Source organism: Mizuhopecten yessoensis, unplaced genomic scaffold, assembly GCF_002113885.1.
Source record: "Mizuhopecten yessoensis strain PY_sf001 unplaced genomic scaffold, ASM211388v2 scaffold11033, whole genome shotgun sequence".
Taxonomy (NCBI): domain Eukaryota; kingdom Metazoa; phylum Mollusca; class Bivalvia; order Pectinida; family Pectinidae; genus Mizuhopecten; species Mizuhopecten yessoensis.
This window is the reverse complement of record NW_018408845.1, coordinates 393,078-407,681: the sequence shown is the minus strand read 5'-3', so window position 1 is coordinate 407,681 and position 14,604 is coordinate 393,078. Positions and strand designations below refer to the sequence as shown.

The following is a 14,604-nucleotide window of genomic DNA, read 5'->3' as shown; positions in this document are numbered from 1 at the left end:
GGGGGGGGGCATTTACCAAGTGTTGATCTAAACCCCTAAAATGTCTAGAAATACTCTGACCACACCATAGGTCCAAACATATGCCTAGCAATACATTCTCAGGTCCCTGTACTCTACACAATGTACGATACACATGTTCCAATTATTTAAATGTGTCTTCAAAATGCAATGGTTCTGCTCTCAATATACAATAATCTCCTGTACACATTTGGGATATGTCATGACAAAAATTGAAGGCTCACAGTTACACATTATATTGGTTTCAGCCTTTAGGTATAAAAGATACTACCTATGTGTGTCCTTTGAAGATTACAGCGGAGTGATACATGAATTCAAAATTGGTCAATTTTACTATTTTACTGCTGTCCATTTCTTTTGACGTACAATTCTAAGGGTGTAGAGAAGATAATATATATCGGGTGCTAAGGGGTTATTTGTAATTGGATAAGATAGCTATGTATCACTCTTATAAAGAAGAGTTTACAATGTAGCTCTTCTTGACTACTGTATATAGTAGCAACATTTCATTGCAACTTAATTGGCTACATATTCACCCCATAACATGTGGGGGTTTATGTAGCTAATTAGTTAACTAATAATTTCCCCATACATACTGTATACAATGATATTTTCATAGCCATTTCAATGGCAACTAGTTGCTCTCCATATTATTAATCATGTACTGTATAGCTGTTGAGTTAGCTAACACAAAATTTGGTTATATATCCAAGGAACTTTTCATAGCCATTTCAATCGCTAACAAATACCTAACGGCTATCATTTTTCACTCATATATAGAAGAGTGGTCAATAGCTATCTTTACTGATATAGTATGTCCCATGCTGAGCTGCTGGATTTTGAAGGTGGTCCTCTTTGGAACACTCATATTGGATACAATCATACATATATCCCACATGACCCTCAGTGACCTTTAAAATCAATGGTATGGCAATCAGAGGACAACATTATACACTATGACATTAAAATCAAAAGCCTGTCAAATGTCATTTGATTTACCTGGACAATTTTGTTGTTGGCAAATGACACAACCTCATGGACAATAAGAATTATTGCAAAAGCTGACCCAGTAGTTCATTTACACTCCTTTAAATTTAAAGTGTTTATCTGTTATATACTTTACTAAGTGCATGCAAGAAATTTTGCTGTATTTTGTGTTGCATTTACTTTTTGTCATATTTCAACAAAATTAAAGTTAAACAGGGTGTGCAAAAAAGAGTCAATAATTATAATATGTTGGTTTGTGAGATTCAGAAATTTTACCCTTGTGCTTAGATTTTTGGGTCAGTATCTTGGTATAGTCTTAGTTTAACCAGAATTCTACACCCTTGGATTGAATATCCATATCCCACATGCCTACCTATGATACACTCTATCAATGAGTTTGATTTGTAAATAAAAATTGTCACCAGTCAACAATCAAATGTACAACCGGATTGATGCTGAGAACCATTGATGTACAACTGGATTGATGTTAAGAACCATTGATGTACAACTGAACTGATGTTCATAAATGTTCTTGTTATTACCTTGACTTTTTTGAAGTCATTGGAACAAAGACATTGAGAATCCAGCCTTTCATTTGATTTAATATGTTATTTTATGTTTGTAGGTATAGAAATAATGTGCCGTCATGTATGTTGAATGATATATTTGTTTTGTAGGGATACTATTATAGAGATCTGATTTGGGTGAGATTTGTCAAAGTTTCTGATGGCAGACAGAAGTGAGGGGCACTTAGTTGATATCCCAGCCAGTAGAGGGCAGCACTTTGCTGATACTGTGGCTGACAGGTGTTACCAACAGTACCAGCAACTACCAAAAGAGGGAAAACCCCAAAAGGGCAAGGAATGGGCCCTAATGGCAGCTGTTGTCATGACAACCAGCGGTAATACTGGTATGATTTGTGGCTAACCTGTACTTCCCTTTTGTATCAATATGTATATATCTGGAATTAACATGTGTCTTAATGGTATCAATGTATCTTTTCTTACCATCCTAACAAATTATTGATATAAAATATGAAAAATATGAAACATCCAATTTTCATAATGCCCAACTAAGTATTTTTTTGTAATTTCACAGTTTCAGACATGTTTTCCACAGAAATTTAAAAACATTCAAGTTGAGTGTAAATTTCTGTATAAAAAAATCATCATCTTATTCTATGAATCTTATTTTCATTTTTATAGCAAACAAACCCAGTGGAAACCATGCTATAGCGGATTGTGAGATCATTGATGTGGTTTCCATAGGAACAGGCTCCAGATGTATTGGGAAGTCATTTTTGACAGATAAAGGTAAGACAGTAATACCTACAATGATCAGCACACAGTGGTTTCTTGGATATTGTAAAAGGTCTTGTCTTACAAAACAGAAAATGATGTTATTATGCTTGCTCAGCTTCATGGTTACAGGGACATGTCACTTGCTATACATGGAGGATATAAATAAGTGGACATCACAGTGTATTTTAAGGTACTAAAGAAAACCACTGCTTCAGTTTTAATTGCAAAGAGTCCACTTAAGAATATTTTTGACTTGAAGTATTCGTCCTTCTGTATAGAGTATATACCTTTCAATGTAAAGACTTTTGGGCCCATAAATTGAGCTGATTTTGGTAGGTTTATTTATAGTTCCTTGATAGCTGCAGCATTGGAAAAACAAGGATTGGTAATGTAAAGGTTCCACGTTCAATCCATGCTGTTTTTTCTGTTTCATTTTATTTTATTGTCAAACTTTCATATTTCAAACAAATATAGTTGTGTAAAATGCACAGCAACATGTGCTTTTTTGCAAAAAAAATAAAAAAAAGTATTTTACAATAGTGACAGTCGTAATAATAATCTTTATCCTGTTTGTATCCTTTACCCACTTGATATCAGTAGATAGAAATACATCAGCTTCTCTTATAAGATATTACTCATCCAGAATGACTGAAGTTACTCTCAATTAAATTTGATAAACATTACGGCAACAAATATATTAATAATACAAACTTTATTACTTTTACAACACTTTTACAACAATTATGAAACAAATTATTACAACCTATATTAATTACCCTTGTTGGCCTGGATATTAGTGCGTGCAGGATCTTAATGTGGGAGGAAACCAGAGTACCCAGAGAAAACCCACGTGGTTGGGCAGGTGACCCAAACCCCCATACATTGTTGATAAACATTAATGGACCTTTGGGATTCATTGTATAATTGAAAGGTGCTACACCAAAGGGGATGGGGATGATCTGATAGGGTCAGTAATAAATCCAAGATGATAACCATAGTCACAAATTGTTAAATCTTTTCTAGCTCAGATAATAAATACATAGTAAAAGCAATATGTACTGCAGGCCCCATTGGTCTCTTGTTTATCATTTTACATCAAAAATTGACTTATGTTGCCACTTGTTTTGGTGTTGTGTATTTGTGTCACTCTGTTTGTTTATTGTTTATTTACAGGTGATATCATCAATGATAGTCATGCAGAAGTGTTGGCCAGAAGAGCTTTTATAAGGTAAGACACCTAATGTTGAATATGTAATAGAAAAAGACATCATGTCATATTGAGATTTGTTTCTGAAAAGCCCTTTAAGTATTGACCATTAGTTAGAGTGAACTAGATAAAAGTATGAGAGTAGTAAAAATTGATATATCATTACAACATCAACACAAAATACCTTCAGGTAATAATAATACTATGTTTGCCTTTCACATATTAAATCTATTATATAAAACTCTGAATTGTTTAAACATGGATAAAAATTAGTAGTTCTGGGGACTGTTTTTTTTACTAAAATTGAGTGATTTTAAAAAAATCACCTACTTTTCCCCCATTAACAACAGTGTATTTGATAGAAAATTGTCATTACTTTTTTGAACGATTTCATTGCTTTCCAGTTACCTGTATGACCAGCTGACTCTTGTTTACACAGACCAGGAGAGCAAAGTGTTAGAAGTCACCGAAAACTGCAGAGTCAAGGTCAAGGCTGGGGTCCATTTCCATTTCTTCTCCAGTCACACACCCTGTATGTATAACTTACCCAGTTACCCACTCTGTATGTATAACTTACCCAGTTACCCACCCTGTATGTATAACTAACCCAGTCACCAACCCTGTATGTATAACTTACCCTGTTACCCTACCTGTATGTATAACTTACTCAGTCACACCCCCTGTATGTATACCTTTCCCAGTTACCCACCCTGTATGTATAACTTACTCAGTCACACACCCTATATGTATAACTTACCCAGTCACCCACCCTGTATGTATAACTTACCCAGTTACCCTACCTGTATGTATAACTTACCCAGTCACACACCCTATATGTATAACTTACCCAGTCACACACCCTGTATGTATAACTTACCCAGTCACACACCCTGTATGTATAACTTACTCAGTCACACACCCTGTATGTATAACTTACCCAGTTACCCTCCCTGTATGTATAATTTACCCAGACACACACCCTGTATATATAACTTACCCAGTTACCCACCCTGTATGTATAACTTACCCAGTTACCCTCCCTGTATGTATAATTTACCCAGACACACACCCTGTATGTATAACTTACCCAGTTACCCACCCTGTATGTATAACTTACCCAGTTACGCACCCTATTAATACACTTTGTTGGTAACTTCATATTCTAGGAATATGTGTGTTTGAGAAAAATCAAGGTGAAAGCAATGTTTTAGTCTTTTTAGCGCACCATCATCTGATAGTGGGCTATTCAAATAGCCCTGCGTCTGTGGTCTGTCGTCCGTTCTTAAACAATTCTTGTTATCACTATTTCTCAGGAAGTACCAGAGGGATCTTTCTCAAATTGAGTATGTAGGTTTGAGTTTCCCATGGGCCCTTGTTGTGCATATTTATATTTGAGACTGATCAGATAAACAAAATGGCCAACAGGCAGACATTTTGGATTGTGACATTAAGGGGTTGTTATTGCTATTTCTCAGGAAGTACTGGACTGATCTTTCTTAACTTTCATATGTAGGTTTGTAATCGCTGTTTCTCAATAAGGACTGGAGAGATCTTTCTCAAATTTGACATTTAGGTTCCCCTTGGTCTGTAGTTGTGCATGATTTCTCATGAGACTGATCGGATAAACAGATCTTTGATTTTGACAGTTAAGGTTTGTTAGTGCTTTTTCCCATGAAGTACTGGGGGGTTATTTCCCTAATTTTATTTGCAGGTTCCCAACAGTCCTTTATTGCTCATGTTTACTTTTGAGACTGATCGGATTAACAAAAGGGTCGACCTGCGGCCACCTTCGATTTTTGACTTTGAAGGTTTGTTAGTACTATTTCTCAGGAATATCGAGGGATCATTCTAAAATTTGATATATAGGTTCCCCTTGATCCCTAGTTGTGCATGTTATATTTTGAGACTGATCATAAAACCAAAATTGCCGAAGGAAGAACTAAACAGAACTTTCTCATATTGCAATGATCGGTTCTATTTCTTTCACATTAAGTACTGTACTATATTAAATATGTGTAATGACAAACTCACTTTGAAGGTTGTCTGTTATACACAGCAGTATTAACTTTTGATCAAATGTTACCTCAAGGTGCATTTACTGTTAACATGACTCGATCAAATAGATAACTAATGAAGATGGTACAATGGTGGGTACCAAGATCCCTCTGGGATCTCTTGTTTCATGTTGATAAATATTCAACGAAATTAAAGAGAGATTCTCTTCTGTTTACAGGTGGTGATGCCTCTATATTTCCTATAGCGGAGGATGCTATGGATAATACTGGCTTCAAGGTAGAAAACCACAACACATCTCCATGTCAACAGACCCAACAAGATGGAAGTCATGTTGGGACAGGAGGTAAAAGTCATGAGGAAAATATATTTATGAACAGTTTTCAAAAGTCTGAGTTGTCAATATCAGGTTCTAGAATTCAGAATTTGGTAGCAAAAAGGAAATCATGTTACTGCAGTGAGGAAGAAATACAAGCTAAAAAGTCAAGGTCAGTTATTGATGAGACTGACAAAGGTCAAGGTGATGAGGCCAGAAAGTTAACAGAAGATTTGCACGAACCAAAAAATTGTAACATAAGGGAAGATCGAAATCCTGGTAATTTACAAACTCAGATGAACCAAGAATTTGCTGTGCAAAGTGAGAGAGACATTGAGTCTGCTGTGCACCCACCACCTGAAGGGGACATCTACAGGACAGGGGCCAAGTGTGTACCTGGGGGTGAGCAGGACAGCTTTATGGCAGGTCAGGATTACCACACAGTTGGACTGCTGAGGACCAAGCCTGGCCGAGGGGATAGGACTCTCTCCCTGTCTTGTAGTGACAAACTTGCTCGCTGGAATGTTGTTGGCTGTCAGGGGGCATTACTCTCCAACTTCCTGTCACAACCAATCTACTTTGATACGATTGTTATTGGAAGGTTGGTTCTTCTTATGTTTTCAAATTATACTGAATGAAATGCAGTTCACTTGATATTCATTATACAGTACTAGTGTTGGTTTCAGATATTCATAACTGGCAGCTAAATGGAATTCATTTGGGGGGAAAAAATCTTACAAAGCTTGATTAAAGTTGCCATCAACTGTTTTAATGGAAAAACAAGTTCAGCATATTAAGCATTTAATATAGAAGTTCATCTGTTTGACTTGTAGCTGTCCCTACAGCCATGATGCCCTGGATAGAGCGGTGATACAGAGAAGTCGAGGTGTGGGTCCTCTTCCTCCTGGATATCGTCATGGCAACCCACAGCTTCTCCAGTCCTCTCGACTTTTCCCAGACTCGCGCACTTCAATAGAAAAAAATTTTCATGATTCTTTGACACCTTGCCCCAGGTGTAAGTATAACCTTGGGCAAGGTCATATGCCAGTACACACAAAATATCATTGTTAAATCGTGTATTAATGGGGTCAATGTTGGATAGAAAATTCTTTGAAGTCATAGGAAAAAAAATCATTTGTAATAGTTTTTTGTGGGATAAAAACTGCATTTGGAAATTATTTAATTATTTAAACTATTTAATTCCATAAAGCGGGCCGGTACACTATAATGTGTAACATTCTTGTTCTGATAGAGTTGGAATATTTTTTCTATATACTTCAATTATGTGTCATTTTCCTTGTATATTTTGGAGGTTTTGTTTTTTCAAACTTGAACAAGGCATTTCTCTTCCTTGGACATAGAATTTGATTTGTTACCTTTCAGCTATCACATGGCACTGTAGACTGGTGGAGAACTTCCATCAAGTAGTGGTCAACGGCAGACGGCTTGGGGCTACCAAAAAGATGAGACATGTGCCAAAAGTCCGGTAGGTTATACATATCAACACAGATGCAGGGGGTTTAGCCTCTTAGACACTGGCATCCTTACACAGATTCCCGTATCTATGAACATTTCCTTAGCAACAAATTCCCTTCCTGTAATAAAGCATTAATCTGGATTCTGTTCTTCAATTCCAGGTTATCTTTCAGAAGATGATTTTACTGAAACAATAAGATTTTGATACCAAAATGATGTGTTTCATATGTATACTGCACTTTTGGTTTCGTAAAGAGGTACACAGAAGGTGATTATAAGTAATTACATCGATTTGTTTGTAAAATTTACTTTTTATACAAGACTCTTTGATTCTTCAAAACTGGTTGCTTTAAGCTATAGGAATAACACTGTGGTTTTCTTCTTCAGATGTTAAAGTTGATATTTCTCTTTCAGGAGTAAAGTGTGCAGTATGGAGTTGTTTCGCCGATATATACATATGCTGGAGGTCATTCCCAAGGATAAACTTCCTCTCATCCTCAGGTCAGCTATTTCTTATACAATCTCAGTACGAAAGATTTAATTAAGTGTAACAGAGGTCATTATTTTTTGAATGCCTTGATCTGCTAGGATTTGAACCCTGGACCCCTGGTTCACTAGTCTTACGTCTACCGAATCGGCTGAAGAGAAATTCTACAAAGCCACGTCTGTAGTAAACAGCTGTTATTTTGTACCAGGGTGACTCTGAGCACTCTACCAGTATAAAATGTTTTAATATTTGTATTTTTGTGTTTCCTGGCACAGACTGCCTGTGAATTTAGGCAATGTGAAATAAGTCAAAATCTTTCAACAAAGATTTTAAACACGAAGAGTAATATTTGGTCATAAGTGTAATCCTGCTATGTGGAAGCTCCAGGTTTGTATTGTTTGTTTCCATTGTCTTCCTCAGGTCGTCAAGGCAGCCAGCTGATGTGATGTATGCAGAGTACAAATCCATGGCAACAGAATACCAGACAGCATGGGAATGTTTAAAGAAACAAGAAATATTCAAATCCTGGGTCCATAAGCCTCATGGGCTGACATCTTTTTTACTGGATAATAAATAACTATTTGTGTCTTAATATTTCTTCAGTGTTACACTTTCTTCAGCAAGACATTTTGGTAAAAAGGTGTAAAATTATGTATATACTAGATATTCAATTTAAATTGCAACTAAGCACTGAAGCAGCACATCAAATATGATATTCCGTCTTTGCGTATTGCAGAGTTATCTTCTCTTGTGAGCAGGTATTGATTGTTACGTCATTGGTTTGTGAGATTAACGTCATCAATTTTTGAGAAAACAACGTAATTTGCTCACACAAACCAATGACGTAACAATCAATACCTGCTCACAAGAGAAGATAACTCTTCAATACACAAAGACGGAATAGACTTTGGTTGAAACATCAAATATGATGTAGACTTTGGTTGAAACATCAAATATGATGTAGACATGGTTGACACATCAAATATGATGTAGACTTGGTTGAAATATCAAATATGATGTAGACTTTGGTTGAAACATCAAATATGATGTAGACTTTGGTTGAAACTGGCCAATATCACGTTTCCAGTTTTCATCATCACAAAATTATTGTTCTCTAGTCTTGGCTATAAGCTGGATCTGGACATCAAATGTGATGTAAATTGGTTGTCTGGTTGTCACACTTCTGTGTGTTGATGAGTTTTTTTTTTTTGATTTAGCAGCATTGAGTAGCATTCACATTAGCAGCATTGAGTAGCATTACCACAAAGTGAATAAGCAAAACAAAACAACTTGATCCTTTTATACAAATCCTTTAATGTTTCTAAGTTTCTGTTCAAGAAAAAATCAGTACACAAAATATGGCAGGAATTTGCAATAGTTATATAAAACATAATTTTAGTGGAATAGACATCTGTTCACACTTTGTGAGAGACAATCCGGTTTAATGAATGGCAAAATTTACACAATCATGTGACCATGACACTGCATGGTCGCTGAGTCGGCATGGTAACATACACAATGGATAACAAATAAAAGTGACTAGTTTGTGAGGACCACAACACAGAAGCATGGTTAGAGTGAGGAGGTTAAAGGTCAAACAGGAGACAAATCGCTGCCATCCCCACAGAGTGTATCATTGACAATAACTGAAAGGAGCTGCTATGCAGTCTATACAAATGAACGAAACCTGGCAGTACCTAGAGGCATGACTGAGGTTAGAATACTAATACAGCCATACATACCCGCTAGAGGGCAAGTCAACACACAAACCTGGTGGTACAGCCTTGTAATACTGATAGGGCAGATTACCTGCCTTTGACACTCGAGTGCAACTGACATAACGATAAAAGAAGGGTTATACTTTGGCCATGAAATCAACTTAACCACCTAAATTCAACCAATTTCTTTCAAAGAAAATACAAATTTAAAACAACTTCTCAGAAAAAACATTACCTCAACTATAATGAACACAACTTCACTCTTATAAAATGTTAAAACAATTGATCATGGTGTCAAAAAACTCAGCAGTTTGATCAGAAACCATTAAAAAGGTTGACAGGATAAAACTTGTTAATAAATAAATTAGGCAGGAAATATACAGTACTTCATTTACAAATACACATGTAGGCATACTAGCTGACAGGATTGATTGACAGACAGGCGTCCGAGGTCTTACAATATCACTTGGGTTCCATGTACAATAGATTGAGATTCCAAGAATATCACGACAACATGAAAGCCACTGTACAGACAGTTTATGTACAAGTAGGGGACTGTATAAAAAGGGTTCTGTAAAACTAGATCAATCACAGATAAAACAGTTCATTGTTCTGGGAAACGTTTATCACATGGTGTGGGAAACGTTTATCACATGGTGTAACATTTATCTATTAAGATAGAAAATATTATGATCATCTACAGCACTTTCAGATATATAGAAACTTTAACAAAAAATATAATATTTTAAAGACTTGTTCTTTTTTACATCAAGACATGTTCATACATTAGCCAGTTTAAAAAAAGGACTTCAATGCAAATTTATAAAATAAATTTCCGTATCAACAACCATTTTGTGAATTTGTTGCAGAAACAACCTAGCAGAAAATTTGTTATCGTAAAAACCATTAGCTGTTAATAGCAGGTTATATTGGAGTAGCGTATCTATTAGAATTCTGCTGAATAATTTCAGTAGACTTGTTAAATGCTTTTTACTTGTGACAAAGATTATAAATACGTTAAATTACACACGCATAAAATTTTGATACAGAATGATTACATGGGAAGTTGGACTAATACAGCAGTAGTTAAATCATGTTGGTTGATACAATAATAAATAACCACACCAAATCTGCATCAAAATCTTGACACCAATTAAATACTTCACAATTCAACATCATTGTGTTAATATTTAAATGGTAAACCCCCGTCTCATTTACCACTCAACAGATTATAGATATACAATTATTTGGTTTAGCTCTTCATTTATTGTAATACAGCTATATACATCAAATGTATTTGGTCACTCACAAATAAACATTATATTATAATATTACACTTTTCCTCTTTGTTACAATACAAAAATCAGTCTTGTTTTTGTTGTCATTTTTTCTTCAATGCTGTTTCTATGAACATAGATTATGGAACAAATTTTGGTGAATACTTCATTCTTCCAATAATCAAATGAGATATTTTGTTTTACCGATATATTTATACAATATCAATTTGGATGAATATTTCATTTTTCTTCCATATAAATAAAGAGAGGATTGTTTTTCTTAACAATTATGTCATCAATCTTGGTGAATATTATCTTCTACATGGACAAGATTTTTTTCCCACACATTACATAACATTTCATCAATACATGTATTTCATTTCTGTGTTAAAAATGAATAACACACTTTTTCACATGGTCTGTATATTTGTGTCCCTAGTAGCTTTTGGTGTATATTTCGGTTTTCACTGAACATGAAGACAATAAAATAACGCCCCACACTGTTATACAAAGTAGTCACACAGATCTAGCACTCAGCATCTGACAGAAACAGCTATTTAATCTAACACATCAACAAGACTTGTCTCGGCATACGGAAGGTTTTAAATGGTTGACTAGAAGGCAGCATAATAACAGCATACATATGGATAATGTGTTTATAAAACGCTGATGGATTTGTCTAAGATACACAAATATGTACATAATATATATTATATATATAAGTATATACTTATACACACTTTAAAATATTGAACGTTTCCCTGAAGTAAATAATTTCTGAATATGGTATTATATTTGAATGAGAATGCTTTCCGTAACTTTCTCTATTTTGCTTCTAACTATCAGAACTTTTATTGATATTCTAATAAACCATAAAATAGTGCAAGAAATGAATCCCAGGAGTTAACGCAAAAAGGAAGATAAAAGTATTGCTTTGATTCTGTTTCTCATCATCACTACAGTTAAAACAATGAGACAGATAGCTCAAAATACACACTGAAAAAGGCAAGCTTGTGTATTTGATAAAACAAAATAATATAAATAATGCTCAAACTATAGATATTACACATCACTACAGGAGAACCTGCCCCAGTATTAACAATTAATCTCATATCACTAAATGACGGTACAAGATGATGAATGATGAATCCCCAGACTCCAGTCGATGGCCGATGATGTGGATGTAGGGAGTCGTAATGCAAAATATTGGTTGTTTGAAAGACTTGAGAGCACATAAATGAATGAATATTGAATTAATCACATATGAATTGTTTGCATGACGAATACACATTGCAGTATATACACGAGGCCGTGCAGACAGATAATCTCCAGCTCGAGCCACTTTTCCTTGTCCGATGGCCTGAAGGTGAACAGCCAACAGCGCTCCACAAGATGACAACAGGAATAGAAACCATTTTATATTCATTGATTTGATGATAAACGTGAGAACAGATTTCTGATAAATGGACCACATCTCCCCCACTGGTTCAGGCATGGCAAGAGTAAAAACCACGACTTGATCTGGTCCAGGATCGAATGTATCAATTTCCAAGGTTCCATGTTGTGATAATAATTAATTAGTTCTAAACGGCATCAGAATATGCAGCCACTGTTTCCCATTCCTCTGCTGTGAGCCCACTCTTCAGCGTCCGTCTCACTGAAAAAGGATGAACAGAAGTTAGTAATATATCTCTGGGTCATATGCACCACCCCTATCCTGTATCATTTAACAGTGCTGTACAAAGGGCGACAAACAAGTTAAAAAGGCAACAGATACAGTACACAAAGTACGAGACTCGCAAGACAAGACGTTGCCATGACATTCTACTCTATAGATCATAACATATCTTACATGTTGTTACATACCACCCTCACAGACACAGTAATCCTCCATAACAACCCTTCATAAATCAGCATAACCCAACAAGAAACTTCAAAGCAATACAACCAATAGATTTGTGCTTTGCTGTTTTCTTATAAGACATGTCACATTATTTAACACAATTACCATTTTTGTAAATAAACGAAAAACTTTTTTTTTTGGAAGAACAATATACAATATACAAGGAGACCTATATTGATTGGTACAGTACTGTGAAGATGGTTTTATAAATATACACTCCTTATTTTCTACTATTTTACAAAGGATATATCATGATACTGCTAAATCATTCAGTAAAGGGAGACTACTTGGTATCTATTTTGCATACATTCAGTGAAAACAGGTAAAAATATTTACCTATAGATATATATGGAAATATGTTTATCAGGTGATCAAAAATAAACTATTAAATAGGTGTGGTATACCACAAATATATCATCAAGTCATCACATGTCAAAATATTCTCAAGTCAATTTATAACATCTAGCTATGATAAAAAAAGGAAACATTCCATGCTACAACCTACTCAAACAAGGGGACAGCACTCTAAAATTACAACTAGAATTTGTTTCAAAATCTGTAATGCAATGATAAGGGTAACTTCTACACTGCTAGAGCATGGCCTGTTTATATAGCTAGACTACCAAGTACATATGTCAATCTTCACAATATCAAAATAATAATTCTTAGTCACACACAAAAATCTCGCTTGAATCCAAATTAAAAAGAACATTTTAACTTGTGCAGTCTGGCATTCCAACAAGCTCTTTAAGATATGTTTGTGATATTTAACACAGAAAATTACAACTTCAATTTCCCATTGCTATAGGGATAAATCATGTACTTGTGTTGACATAACATTTTGTAAATAATTAAGACTTTGGTATTGTGAAGATTTACATAAAGCAATGATCTACAATGAAATTAACTTTGAATTAAACTTGGACTTATTATTTGCCATTTAACTTGTATACTAGACAATAAAAAGAAATCCACAGTCTACAACAACAAAGCAACATAGGAGAAGTAGTTAACATCTTTTTAACAAACTTTTCTTGAACATTTTCAGTGTGAAATTACAACAATCACTTAAAATGCAGCTATATTGTAATATACCGGTACACAAGCCCTACAAAACAAACCATGCTCAAGAAAATCAACTTAAAATTCAACATAACTCTTGGAAACTTAAATAATAAAATCCCATTCACTTGCATTCTCAAACTGTCATGCCAGCATGTACATAACATGTAAAACAATGGTTAGCTGTGGTGGTTGTTTTCTATCTTGTAATTTGTCTGATCACGTAACTAACGAACAATTTACCGTAAATGTTTTAAAAACGTACACATGACAACTGTTAGACTTCTGTCTTTGTGTGAAATGTGAGTAATTTCTTGAAAAATGTGGAACAACTCCCTTGAAGAGTGTGTGAAATAAGATAAAAAAAATTGTGTGGTGTCCTTGCAAAATAAATTGTGAAGTCTGATGGTTTGGTGATAGAATAAACTGAGATCCATAATTCCAAAACTAAACAAATGACTAACAGTAACAATTAATTACTTTGGCCATCATATAGGAAGATAAGGATAGTGACCTACAAAAACCATGCCTGATTGTGTATTTATCAAAATATAACCAAAGATTTAGGTGCCATATATACTGATAACAGTTCTTTACGTTGACTACAAGAGACGAGGAGTGTTGGTATTTACAGAATTCAGAAACCATTCATGTATTGTACATTGACTGTTACAATAGTGACATAAAACTCCATTCTCACTGTTTTCTGAGTCAAATTTGTGAAATGTTAGAAATATATGCCTTTGGGTTCTGAGATAATCTCTGGAAACGAAAGTATTGATGGACAGGCAAACAGGCTCAATGATTAATAGAGGGCACCTGCATCTCTGATGTAGCCC

The 14,604-nt window shown here is 34.9% G+C and overlaps 2 protein-coding genes across 16 annotated transcripts in view; one reads left to right on the top strand and one right to left on the bottom strand.

Annotated features, from left to right (window-relative positions):
• The window catches only part of LOC110464775 (tRNA-specific adenosine deaminase 1-like), a 9,583-nt gene extending 1,196 nt beyond the window's left edge, over positions 1-8,387 (top strand). For both annotated transcript variants that reach the window (XM_021520163.1, XM_021520165.1), the window contains exons 2-10: positions 1,683-1,915; positions 2,211-2,318; positions 3,480-3,534; positions 3,918-4,045; positions 5,747-6,443; positions 6,676-6,857; positions 7,226-7,328; positions 7,733-7,819; positions 8,226-8,387. In XM_021520163.1, the coding sequence (XP_021375838.1) occupies positions 1,732-1,915; positions 2,211-2,318; positions 3,480-3,534; positions 3,918-4,045; positions 5,747-6,443; positions 6,676-6,857; positions 7,226-7,328; positions 7,733-7,819; positions 8,226-8,382 (1,701 nt within the window). In that variant the 5' untranslated portion in view covers positions 1,683-1,731 and the 3' untranslated portion in view covers positions 8,383-8,387. The remainder of the gene's footprint in view (positions 1-1,682; positions 1,916-2,210; positions 2,319-3,479; positions 3,535-3,917; positions 4,046-5,746; positions 6,444-6,675; positions 6,858-7,225; positions 7,329-7,732; positions 7,820-8,225) is intronic.
• A 712-nt stretch (positions 8,388-9,099) lies between these two features.
• The window catches only part of LOC110464783 (FH1/FH2 domain-containing protein 3-like), a 127,848-nt gene continuing 122,343 nt past the window's right edge, over positions 9,100-14,604 (bottom strand). For 8 of the 14 annotated variants that reach the window (XM_021520179.1, XM_021520177.1, XM_021520178.1 and 5 more), the window contains one exon: positions 9,100-12,457. Coding sequence is in view for 7 of the 14 variants with exons in the window: in XM_021520177.1 (XP_021375852.1) it covers positions 12,384-12,457 (74 nt within the window). In the remaining 7 variants the exon portion in view is untranslated. The remainder of the gene's footprint in view (positions 12,458-14,604) is intronic. The other 6 variants (XM_021520180.1, XM_021520182.1, XM_021520181.1 and 3 more) reach the window with 6 other exon arrangements.